This window comes from Mus pahari, chromosome 14 (assembly GCF_900095145.1).
Source record: "Mus pahari chromosome 14, PAHARI_EIJ_v1.1, whole genome shotgun sequence".
Classification (NCBI taxonomy): Eukaryota; Metazoa; Chordata; class Mammalia; order Rodentia; family Muridae; genus Mus; species Mus pahari.
Window position 1 is genome coordinate 37,802,291 of NC_034603.1, and position 11,807 is coordinate 37,814,097.

General features: G+C 49.9%; 2 protein-coding genes across 3 annotated transcripts in view; one reads left to right on the forward strand and one right to left on the reverse strand.

Annotated features, from left to right (window-relative positions):
- The first annotated feature begins 5,366 nt into the window (after nt 1-5,366).
- On the forward strand, nt 5,367-7,862 carry Cldn7 (claudin 7). Its single transcript, XM_021213294.1, has 4 exons — nt 5,367-6,101; nt 6,889-7,053; nt 7,166-7,250; nt 7,522-7,862. The coding sequence occupies exons 1-4, from the start codon at nt 5,879-5,881 to the stop codon at nt 7,682-7,684; spliced, it is 636 nt and encodes a 211-aa protein (XP_021068953.1). The 5' UTR covers nt 5,367-5,878; the 3' UTR covers nt 7,685-7,862.
- Nucleotides 7,863-8,220: 358 nt separating this feature from the next.
- The window catches only part of Elp5 (elongator acetyltransferase complex subunit 5), an 11,480-nt gene continuing 7,893 nt past the window's right edge, over nt 8,221-11,807 (reverse strand). For both annotated transcript variants that reach the window (XM_021213252.2, XM_021213251.2), the window contains 4 exons: nt 11,063-11,244; nt 9,507-9,602; nt 9,108-9,208; nt 8,221-8,534 (listed from right to left, as the gene is read on the reverse strand). In XM_021213252.2, coding sequence (XP_021068911.1) covers nt 8,420-8,534; nt 9,108-9,208; nt 9,507-9,602; nt 11,063-11,244 — 494 coding nt within the window. In that variant the 3' untranslated portion in view covers nt 8,221-8,419. The remainder of the gene's footprint in view (nt 8,535-9,107; nt 9,209-9,506; nt 9,603-11,062; nt 11,245-11,807) is intronic.

An 11,807-nucleotide genomic window follows, 5' to 3' on the forward strand; every position in this document is an offset into this window, starting at 1 on the left:
CTCCTACACCAATTACTAATCGAGAAAATGCCCCCCCACAGACTTTTCTATAGACAATCTGATGGAGGCAACACTTTAGTTAAGATTCACTCTTCCTGGGGCTGGAGAGATGGCTCAGCGGTTAAGAGCACTGACTGCTTTTCTGAAGGTTCTGAGTTCAAATCCCAGAAACCACATGGTGGCTCACAACCACCCATAATGAGATCTGATGCCCTCTTCTCCTGTGTCTGAAGACAACTACAGTGTACTTATGTATAATAATAAATAAATCTTTAAAAAAAAAAGAATACCCAAGAGAACAGAGACACATGTCAATGGGACCACGCATGCATAGGATGTTTCAGGGACAGAGAGAAGGTCAAGAAACAAAACCAACACCAGGCGTGGTGGCGCATGTCTTTAATCCCAGCACTCGGGAGGCAGAGGCAGGCAGATTTCTGAGTTCGAGGCCAGCCTGGTCTATAAAGTGAGTTCCAGGACAGGAAAAAAAAAAAACAAACAACCCACATACATAATAAAAATATTTAGCAGCAATAACAACAACAAAACAAGACTCAAATGGATAGATAGTTGGAATGTACCACAGCTAGTGCCTCTGCCTCCCAAGATTAAAGGCTAATGTAATGACTGCTCCCAGCTTTGTGTGGCAGAGGGGCTGGTGACATCTAATCTCTACTAACACCAGTAGATCTCAGGATAGTGTTAAATACACTATACGACCCACAACAGCAACGGCTTTGTAGCTCCAAGTGTCAGCATTGCTGACATTGTTCCTTTTGGCCTGGTGGTACGAGCCTGCAATCCCAACCTTTCCAATCCCAGCACCAGAAAGATAAGGGACAAGAGTGTCCTTGCAAGCTGGGACCGTCTTACTCTCCATAGTGAGGCAGATCCTGTCTCAAAACCTCTACCAAAAAAAGCAAGGCATAGTGGTTGGTCCATGCAGGCAATCCCAGCACTTGGGAAAAAGAAGTAAGGAGGGTCATGAAGTCCAGGCCACCCTCACCCATGAAATAAGCTCTTGTCTCAAAAAACAAAACAAAACAAAACAAAACAAGTGTAATCTTGCTTCGAATCAGTGACTAAGTTCCAAAGGGGCAGTCAGCAAAGGGCCTTTGCTCTCGCTCCTCTTTCGCTTATAGTATGGTTCTCTCATGACTGACTCATTATTTAACAGTCACTTGCTCAGAAAGTCACCCTGATCTCACTTGAGATTGGACCCGGCCTTTTGCATTACCCCTGCTTCATTACCTTCAAAACAACCAGTGTTTTATGTCTTTATTGCTCTTCTTCCTTCTTCGAGAAGCTACCCCAGATGAGCACTGCGGTCTTATCTGTCTTGTCCCCCAGCTATCCCTAGGGTGAATCCCAGGACATTTATAGGTATTCAGGAAACACTTGTGGGCTATGAACAGTATTTTTCTTTTCTTTTCTTTTTTTTTCAGAATTCAAAATCTAGACACCTCTATACTTTACAGGCCAGCAGGGAAATGGATACTCAGTCCATAAGTACACAAATAAAGTTTCAGCCTTTGAGAAGAGCCTTGAAAGGAAAGTACAGGTAACCATGAGAGCAGCTAGATGACCTGACTCAGCGTGGGTGGGGCAGCCAGGTCGGCTTCCTAGAAGAGTCACAAAGGATGAATTTCTCAGCTGGGTAGAGGCAGGTGGGTGGGGTGAATGGATTAGAGCACCCAAGCGTAGAGAAGAGAAAGAAAGGTGCTTTAGTGGGGTGGGACATGTACAGTGTGTTTTGGGGACAATTGAGGGATGAGGCAGGCACGTCAGTAGTCCAGAGTGACACTTAGGTGTAGCTCGGTGGCACCAGCATTTGTGTGAGGCTCTTGAGTTTAATCCACAACAGAGGAGAAGAAAAAAGGCCGCTGAATGATTTCTATTTTACTCTTAATATTTATTTATTTACTTTTACCTGTGTGTGTGTGTGTGTGTGTGTGTGTGTGTGTGTGTGTGTGTGTGTGTGTGTCTGTGTCTATCTGTCTCTGAGTGCATGCAAGAGCCAGATTAGGTCAGAAGAGGTACTGGAACTGGGCATGATGACATGATCCTGCTCCAGCCGCCCCCACCCCCACCCCCCAGGGTTTCTCTGTGTAGCCCTGGCCATCCTGAAACTCACTCTGAGGACCAGTCAGGCCTCTAAGTCAGAGATCCAACTGCATCTGCCTCTCTAGTGCTGGAACGCAGGGCGTGCGCCACCACTGCCTGGCACACTCCAGCTCCTTTAATCCCAGTAGTCAATTGGCAGAGGCAGGAGGAGCCCTGTGAGTTCAAGGTAGTCTGGTCTACATAACACGTTTCAGAACAGCCAGGGCTACAAAGAGACTTTGTCTCAAAAAAATGAAGCAAATAAAACATTAATAATAATAATAACAACACTACAAGAGGCATCAGATCCCCTAGAACTGGAGTTACAGAAGGCTGAATCACCATGTGGATGTTGAAGACAGAACACTGGTCCTCTGCAAGAACAGAGGGTGCTTTTAATGGCTGTCTCCCAAGCTCCCCACTGAGGGACTTTTTAAAAAAGAATGGCAAAATTTAAGAATATATAAAAAGGGGCTGGTGAGATGGCTCAGCAGGTAAGAGCACCGACTGCTCTTCCAAAGGTCCCGAGTTCAAATCTCAGCAACCACATGGTGGCTCACAACCATCCGTAACAAGATCTGATGCCCTCTTCTGGAGTGTCTGAAGTCAGCTACAGTGTAATTATATATAATAAATAAATACATCTTAAAAAAAAGAATATATAAAGAGAGTACCTCTGGGGAGTGAATTTAGGAAAGGGTGGGAGCAGGGAGATCGGTTTGGAGGCAGTTTTAGTCTCCAGGCAATAACAAGGTAAAAGCTAGGCATATGGCCATGATGGTGATTGCTAAATATACAAACAAAGGCTTAATGAGAAACGTTGGACTTTCAGAGCTGGAAGGCTGGCTTTAAACTGTCTGTTCTTCTGCCTCCATCTTCCAAAAGCATGCACCAACCACATCCAATCAGGAAACCACCTTAAAACAAAACAAACTCCAGCTGTGTGTAGTAGCCCACATCTATGACCCCAGCACTGGGGAGTAGAGCCAGGTGGCCCTCTGGTGAAGTCCAGGCCAGTCTAGTCCACAGAGTGAACTTTAACTAGATGGAGCCACAGAGTGAGAACCTGTCTCAAGGGTACCAGCCCACCAACCTTCCAACCACCGAACCATCTCAGAAAATAACCCAAAAAGGTCAAAAATAGATGCAAATCACAGAGTTCACAAAGTTCTGCATTTTATACAAAAGCAGGTAACTTGGCTGAACAAGGGGGGCATTAGATATGTTTCCTGGATAAATGGAGGATTTACAGAGAAATGTGTAAGAGGAAGGAGAAGGCGTTGACTTTAAAAAACTAGCAAGAGAGGGGTCTGGAGAGAGGGCTCAGTGGTTAAGAGCACTGCTCTTCCAGAGGACCTGGGTTCAAATCCTAGGACCCACACACACATCTGTCACAAGCTTCACAAAAACATAATACATGCAGGCAAAACACCAGTGCACATAAAAGTAAATAAATAAATAAATAAACTAGCAAGAGGAAGAAAGACCTGTGAAGGTCTGGGAGGTGGAAGAAGGTTGTAGGAGAGGTAGACTGGAAGAAAGAACTAGAAACGGGTTCAGGGGGGCAGTGACAGACACACTGGGCTACTGGGCTCCAAGGGTCTGGAGGGAGCAACCTTAGTCTGGAAGTGTGTGTGTGTGTGTGTGTGTGTGTGTGTGTAATAAAAATGCAGTAGGTGCCGGGCGTGGTGGTGCACGCCTTTAATCCCAGCAGAGGCAGGCAGATTTCTGAGTTCCAGGACAGCCTGGTCTACAGAGTGAGTTCCAGGACAGCCAGGGCTACACAGAGAAACCCTGTCTCGGAAAAAAAAAAAAAATGCAGAAGGCAGGAAAGCGGGAAAGATCAATGGGATGAATGAGAGCCTTGGGAGCCAAGTTGGGAGGAAGGATGGGGTCAAAGTTTTGGAAAAGTCGAAAGGAATGGAGGCTGAGCAAGGCTTTCTTTCTCTTTTCTTTTTTCTTTTTTCAGATTAAAAAAAGATTTATTTATTTATTATTATACATAAGTACACTGTAGCTGTCTTCAGACACACCAGAAAAGGGCATCAGGTCTCATTACAGGTGGCTGTGAGTCACCATGTGGTTGCTGGGATTTGAATTCAGGACCTTCGGCAGAGCAGTCACTACTCTTACCCGCTGAGCCATCTCGCCAGCCCCCCCCCCTTTTTTTTTTAAAAAGATTTTATTATTATATCTAAATATACTGTAGCTGTCTTCAGACAGTCCAGAAGAGGGTGTCAAGATCTCATTATGGATGGTTGTGAGCCACCATGTGGTTGCTGGGATTTGTACTCAGGACCTTCGGAAGAGGAGTCAGTGCTCTTAAACCCTGAGACATCTCCCCAGCCCTGACTTAGGCTTTCTAAGGGATGAATTAAAGGTCACCTTGGGGAGTCACCTGAGAGAGTGGGTCGGAGGGGACCGAAAGGGCACACAAACAGGTCCCTGGGAGCTCAGAATGGAGGAAAGAGAAAGTGTGTGGATGGAGAAGGAAGTGAGGAAAATGATGCTAAGCTTGAAATGACAACCTGGGGAGGGGAATGTTGGGCGTGGCATGGCAGACTCCCTGACCTAGGTCTTACCCTTCTCCCCGCCCTCGGAAAGCTCCTTCGGGTAGAAGGAGCCTCTGTGTTGGAGGAGCCGCTGACAGGCTCAGGTGCTAAGTCCTGTTACCTACCAGTGGGTCCAGGGACCAGGCCTGTGGGACTGTTGGAGAGCGTGTCTTGCGGAGGACTGCGGTGGAGGGCTTGAGCGGTGAAGCGGTAGGTTGCTAGACTATCTGGGAGCAGAAATTCCTAGAAGGGTGCATGCAGCACGGGGTGATTTTACCGTAATGGGTTAGGGCCCCTGATGATGAGAAAGGCCATGGTAGGAGACTAAAGAAAAAAAGAGCTGAGAGTGGAGGCGAAAGTTGGGCTGGACAAGCGCCACGCGCCGAAACCTGCAGGGGAAGGGTGGCGAGGAGCCTTTCCAGGGGCGTCTGCGGGTACTGGCTCCGCAGCGACCCAGGCGCACCTGTGCGGAAAGGAGAGGAAGGGGCCACCTGGAGTCTGCAGGGCAGACTCCGACCCCAGGGACTTCTGAGAAGCCGTCGCCTATTTCCCATCAACGGTTAGAGCCAGGCAAATGAAGGGGCGTGACCCTGGAGCTCAGGTTTCTTCCTCTTCACCTGGACAAGGAGGGGGTAGGGACCAAGACTTCCGGTTCAGGTGAGTGTCCCTTCAGTGACGTCAGGTCACTCGACTGCCCCTCTGGTCCCGCCCAAGCTGCAGCGCTCCCGGTGCCTGCGGGGGCGCGTCCCCGACGTCCTGCATATATATACTCAGGTGCGCCGCACCTGCTCGCCCGCACCTGCCGCCGCACCGCCAGCTCCCTCTGCCGCGCACCGCAGCCTGGGGCCCAAGGGCCCGCATACTTTCTGGGGGCCACGCCCTAACGGCCCCTCCACTTCTTTGGGTAGTCTCGGAGCACGCCGGTGGAAACCGCCTGGCCTTCGGGGACCGCTTTTGTCTGGAACCAGTCCTTCGGGCGAAGCCAGTTTCCTCTGCTGTGAGAGTGTCGCTTCACCGGAGGGGACGATTTGTGTTTACCTCGGTTAACAAGATTTGTAGTTACCCGGTCTAAAAAAAAAAAAGAAAATCTTTTTCTCCTCTGGGTGACTTAAGTTTCTATCCAAATTTTCTTGTGTTGCTGTTCCCCGGATTTTTGTTTTTTGTTTTTTTTTTTACTGTAGGGTCGCCCTCCCGGTGCGTCCCATCTTTTCTGAGACAAGGAAATGGCTAACTCGGGCCTGCAACTGCTGGGCTTTTCAATGGCCATGCTTGGCTGGGTGGGCCTGATAGCGAGCACTGCCATCCCGCAGTGGCAGATGAGCTCCTATGCGGGCGACAACATCATCACAGCCCAGGCCATGTACAAGGGGCTCTGGATGGAGTGCGTCACGCAGAGCACCGGCATGATGAGCTGCAAAATGTACGACTCGGTGCTCGCCCTACCGGGTAAGGTCGTGTGATCGACGGAGCGAACGTGCCCGGGTTGGGTGTGGGGCAGGGTCCAGGCCACACGGCCCGGCTCCCGGGGTTGGCAGGGAGGAGGAAGTGGACGCCTTGGGCTCAGTCGGTGGGACAGAGAGCGGGCCCGGGATCTGATCTGGGTGTCCCACGTGAGTCCACGCCCCTCTGCCCAGATTTTTTTTTTTGGGGGGGTCCTGGGCGAAGCACCCTCCCCCCCCAACCCCTGGCAGTCAGTGGTCTCTCTCTTCCCCTGCTTCTTTCTCTGGACAAAAGAAGAAGAGGGAAGGAGGTTCTCAGGGCCGCGGAATCGTGCCCTCGTTAGACGTGGGACCGCACTTGTGGCCTCTAATCTTATCGGCCGATTAGCTGAAGCCACAAACTCGGTGGCCTCGATAGCGGGGCCAGAGCTAGGACACGCGCCGGCTGGTGTGGCCCAAGCGAGGGCCTTAGCCGCCACCTGCACTTCTCTTTCGCCCCCTTTCTCCCTTCCCCCCTACCTGGAACGGTTTCATCGAAACCTTGGCGCCCCGGGCAGGTTCTGGAGCGCAGGGCGGGGCGGGGAGCGGAAAGGACTTGGTGGCGGGATGGGGGCGGGAACCGTCTGTACACGGCCTGCCTTGGACTAGGGGGCCCCAGGCTGCCGGCGGAACCAGACGGGCGGACCACGGTCCAGGGGTTAGTGGGCGCGGTCTGCAGCATTAAGGCTGGCGCCACCCTAAGGCTACCTGCCATTTCCAGCAATGACCGCCGCCTTCCTCCTCCTCCTCGGCAGGGGCCCTGCAGGCCACTCGAGCCTTAATGGTGGTGTCCCTGGTGTTGGGCTTCTTGGCCATGTTTGTCGCCACGATGGGCATGAAGTGCACACGCTGTGGGGGAGATGACAAAGCGAAGAAGGCACGTATAGCTATGACTGGAGGCATTATTTTCATCGTGGCAGGTGAGCCTCGAGGGTCCAGGGTGGGACCAAGGGCTCAGTCTTCCATCCAGAAGAGCATAGCCAAGATCTTGGTCTGGACACCCAATACCAGAATTTTTTTTTCTCTTTCTAGGTCTTGCCGCCTTGGTAGCATGTTCCTGGATTGGTCATCAGATTGTCACAGACTTTTATAACCCCTTGACGCCCATGAACATTAAGTAAGTCTCCAGTCTAAAGAACTAGATTAGCCCTAGGGCGTGGTGGCGCATGCCTTTAATCCCAGCACTCGGGAGGCAGAGGCAGGCGGATTTCTGAGTTCGAGGCCAGCCTGGTCTACAGAGCGAGTTCCAGGACAGCCAAGGCTACACAGAGAAACCCTGTCTCAAAAAACAAAACAAAACAAAACAACAACAAAAAAAACTAGATTATGTGGATTTGGGACTTGGGGGACATCAGGTCCGTTTTGACTCCAATCCTTTCTCTCTGCAGGTATGAGTTCGGGCCTGCCATCTTTATCGGCTGGGCAGGGTCTGCTCTGGTCATTCTGGGAGGTGCCCTGCTCTCTTGCTCCTGTCCAGGCAGTGAGAGCAAAGCTGCCTACCGAGCACCCCGATCCTACCCCAAGTCCAATTCCTCCAAGGAATATGTGTGAGCTGGGGAGACCAGCCTGCGGGCAAGGTGGGAGGCAAAGGCCTCCTGGTCACTCCACCCCCAAACATCATGTATAGTTAGCTTGGGGGGAGGGCAGTTGGGGGGGGGTCTGGGAGAGGAAGACAAAACATGGGGAGGGTGTGCTTTTGTACAGAAATAAAATTAAGTTTTGGAAATTAGGTCTTTCCAGGCCTCTTTTCTCCAGACCAGATCCTCATACAGGACTTGGAACTAAAGCAAACTACAGCAGCATGTAGTACCAGTGGCGTCTCCAGGCCTGGAGTCCCTACCTCCTTAGGCCTATTGCCTCAGCTCTAGTCTTAGGTTCTTACCCACTCTCCTCCAAACTTTTCCCCCTATTGATTCTGTGTGCCCTTGTGGTTTATAGGTGGGTATGTGTAGGGCAGAGGATAGCTTTGTGCATTGAGTTCAGGGACTGAATTAAGGTCATTGGGAATGTGACAAGTACCTTTTCCTGTTACTATCTCACCACCCCTAACATCTGCTCTTGTTTAAGCAGTTACCAGAGGTTTTGACACACACACACACATATATATTTTATTAGAAACGGGCATACACTACACCCTCATCACACTTCCCGCCCCAGGTTGATATTGCTCCTTGACTCACATGACAGTTTCTGCAGACAAAGCAACAAAGGCAGACCAGGGACAAGGTAGAGTCTGCTAACAGCAGGATGGTTCTGAGCCCACAGCCTTCCCCTCCCATTTGTCTGTCAAATGTCTAGGTCGTCGTCTGGGTCTTCTTGGTCCACGTCATCAAAGGCATCTGGCTCATAGAAGACTCGGCCAGCGGGCTGGCCTGGCACCGGCCGCAGCAGAGCTTGCTGTCTGAGGAAGGAAGAAATGATGCGGGTGGGTGCTAGGTCAGATCTGGGCAGTCCCTTCTAGGTGACGAGGCTATTAGCATATAGGTAACCAAGCCTGGGTCTTTATCCCTTCTCCTAAAGGTCTGAGAGTGATCTGCAAGGAACTGTTACTAGGTCCTGGAACAGGGATTATCTCGTACTGCTCTAAGAGAGCCAGGCCCTTAGCCAGGAGGCAAAGACTCTTCAGTTTTGCTTCACACCCCGTCACACAGCAGGTACAGAGCAGGAAGCATCCCCCAGCTCCTGTGAACAAGCCCTTGCTCATATACACTGTGGTTTGGTCCCTGTTGCCCACCTCCCCATCTGGTCTGGCTCTCTTGGCCCATGGCTCCTCAGGGCCTGTGGCATCACTGGAGAGAAACACAGAAAGGTCCTCTATCACTGTGGGCATTTGGTATAGGTGGGTATGGAACCACTCCCTAGACTTGTCTCCGGAGGTGGACTTCAGCCCCTATAAAATCTTGAGGTTAATCAATAACCTGTCATCACCCCACCTTTCTGTGACACAGATGCTGAGATCCAAGCCCATCCTTACTTTTCAGAGCTGAACTGGAAAGGCAGAGTGAGGCTGTCTCTGGCTTCTCTTTCTTTCTTGGATAAGTGAAGGTTAAAGGTCAAATGAGCCGCGGGATCCATCTGTAGGTACAAGTGCTGTGACTGCCCAGTGATACTTTTCAAGCCCCAGACCCCCAACACCTCTACTTTTCTTTTTTTTCCATTTTGGTTTTTTTGAGGCAGGGTTTCTCTGTGTAGGCCTGGCTGTCCTAGAACTCACTCTATAGACCAGGCTGACCTTGAACTCAAGAGCTCCACCTGCCTCTGCCTCCTGAGTGCTGGGATTAAAGGTGTGCGCCACCACTGCCCAGCTGATATCTCTAGTTTTTATTTTTCCTTCTGCCAGACTCTAGGCTCACACCCTTGCCATTTTTGATACCTGAGTTGTATGACGATTTGGTTGTATCTCAGAATGGAGGGGAAGCCCTTCATGGAGAGTCACGCTGAAGTCAGGAAGAATGGAGAACCACCAAGTCTAGGGAAGAAAAAAAGAAACACAAAATCCCTTGTTCATTTGCTGTAAGGCATGACCCTTAATTGGTTACATTAATGGACTTTGTTGTTGTTGAGACAATGAGTTTCTGAGTTTCCCTATTTAGCCTCAGTGTCCTCTCAGGTAATGGTATCAAGGGTGTGTATCAGCAAGTTGGGCTGGCCTATGGGCCCTCAAGTTGAGCAACCCTGAGTTCAAATCCTGTTTTTTTTTTTTGCTTGTTTGTTTGTTTTTTTGAGACAGGGTTTCTCTGTATAGCCCTGGCTGTCCTGGAACTCACTTTGTAGACCAGGTTGGCCTCAAACTCAGAAATCTGCCTGCCTCTGCCTCTGCCTCCCGAGTGCTGGGATTAAAGGCGTGCCCCACCACCGCCCAGCTCCAAATCCTGGTTCTTATGCTTTATTACTTAGATGATTTAAATTTAACATACCTGGATTTGTTCCACAGTCTGAATAACAAGGATGAAACAGTGACTTCAAGCACCACAAAAGGAAAGCCCAGCTCAGTGGCGGTGCACAGCTCTTTCACCCCAGCACTTGGGAGGTAGAGGCAGGCGGATCTGTGTGTTTTGTTTTTGTTTTTGTTTTTGTTTTTGTTTTCCTTTTGGTTTTTTTCGAGACAGGGTTTCTCTGTGCAGTCCTGGATGTCCTGGAACGCACTCTGTAGACCAGGCTGGCCTCGAACTCAGAAATTCACCTGCCTCTGCCTCCCAAGTGCTGGGATTAAAGGCGTGCGCCACCACGCCTGGCGGATCTGTGTGTTTAAAACTAGCCTCAATCTAAAATAAAATCAAGTTCCAGGCTGAAAAGCTACACAGTGAGACCCTATCTCAAACAAAACACAATCAAAACGGAATTAGGTCACCTCTCCATTACTGTCTGTCTTCTGAGGTAGGACCTCATGTAGCACACAGCCCAGGCTGTCCTTCAGCTTACTAGGTAACCTTTAATTCCTGATTCTCCTGCCTCTACTTCCCAAGAGAACATCAATTTTTATTGCTCGTCCCATCATGCTGCCTGTCCCTGCCAGTTTGATGTCAATTTGACATCAGTCATCTGAAAACGGGGACCTAAATTGAGGAAAGGCCTCCCCAAGAGGCAGCTGTAGCGTATTTCCTTGATTAGTGATTAATAGAGTGGGAGGTGGATGGTGGACTGGTGGTGCTGGGTTCTTTAACCACGCTGAACAGGACAGTGAACAGTCTAGCACTCCTCTGTGGCCTCTGTATCAGTGTCTGCCCCCAGGCCCCTTGCCCTGATTCAGTTCCTGTCCTGGCGTCCTTCAATAATGGACTAAAAATGTGGATGGATGTGTAAGCCAAATAAACCCTTTCCTCTTTAAGTTGCTTTTGGTCGTGGTGTTTCATAGTGGTAATAGAAACCCTGACTAAGACACTGGCCTTTCAGATCCTAATCTCCGACTTCTCCGTTGTCTCTCCTGACCTGGTAAGTTGCACGTTGTTGGGGCCTTCGACAGAGGACGGAGGCTGAAGTCTGGTCCATTTTACCACTCAGAGTCACCTCTGTGTGAGCAAGGGTGTTCAGTGCTCCCATGGGGCCAGGGCCATGAAGCTCTCCATGTAGGAGTCCCAGGACACGCACCTGCTCTACTAGGGAGTTATCACCTGGATGGGCGGGGACAAGAAATGCAGAAGATGAAAGACATCAGGTAGCATTTTCGTGACGGTCTTAGGAGCAAACAGTGAAGGGAAGAAAGGACTTACCTTGGTCAACCTCACCATTTCCCCACACCTCTTTGTGCTTCCACTAGTCTACACTTTAATTATGCAATGTTGATATGACCAGGGGACCAGTGACTTCGACATAAACAATTTGTCACGTGCCCACGAGCTTTGCAGCCTTATTAATGACAGCTGCTATATGCTGTGGGTGTTGGCCTCTTCCTTCTTCTGGGGGGGCATTACCTGCACTGTACTCCATGCTTTGGCACACTTTACTTCTTACATTTACTTTATGTACGTTTATGTGTATGTCCCATGTGTGCATGTGCTGTGGCTTGCTTGTAGAGATCAGAAGCTAACTTCTTGTAAATTGTCCTTCTTCTACCATGTGGGGTCCAAGTGGTGAATAAAGGTCATTAGATTTGTTGGTAAGCATCTTTACCCACTGAGCCAGCTTGCTGGGTGGCCCAATTTGGCACATTTTCTTTTGTAATTAGATGGCTCAG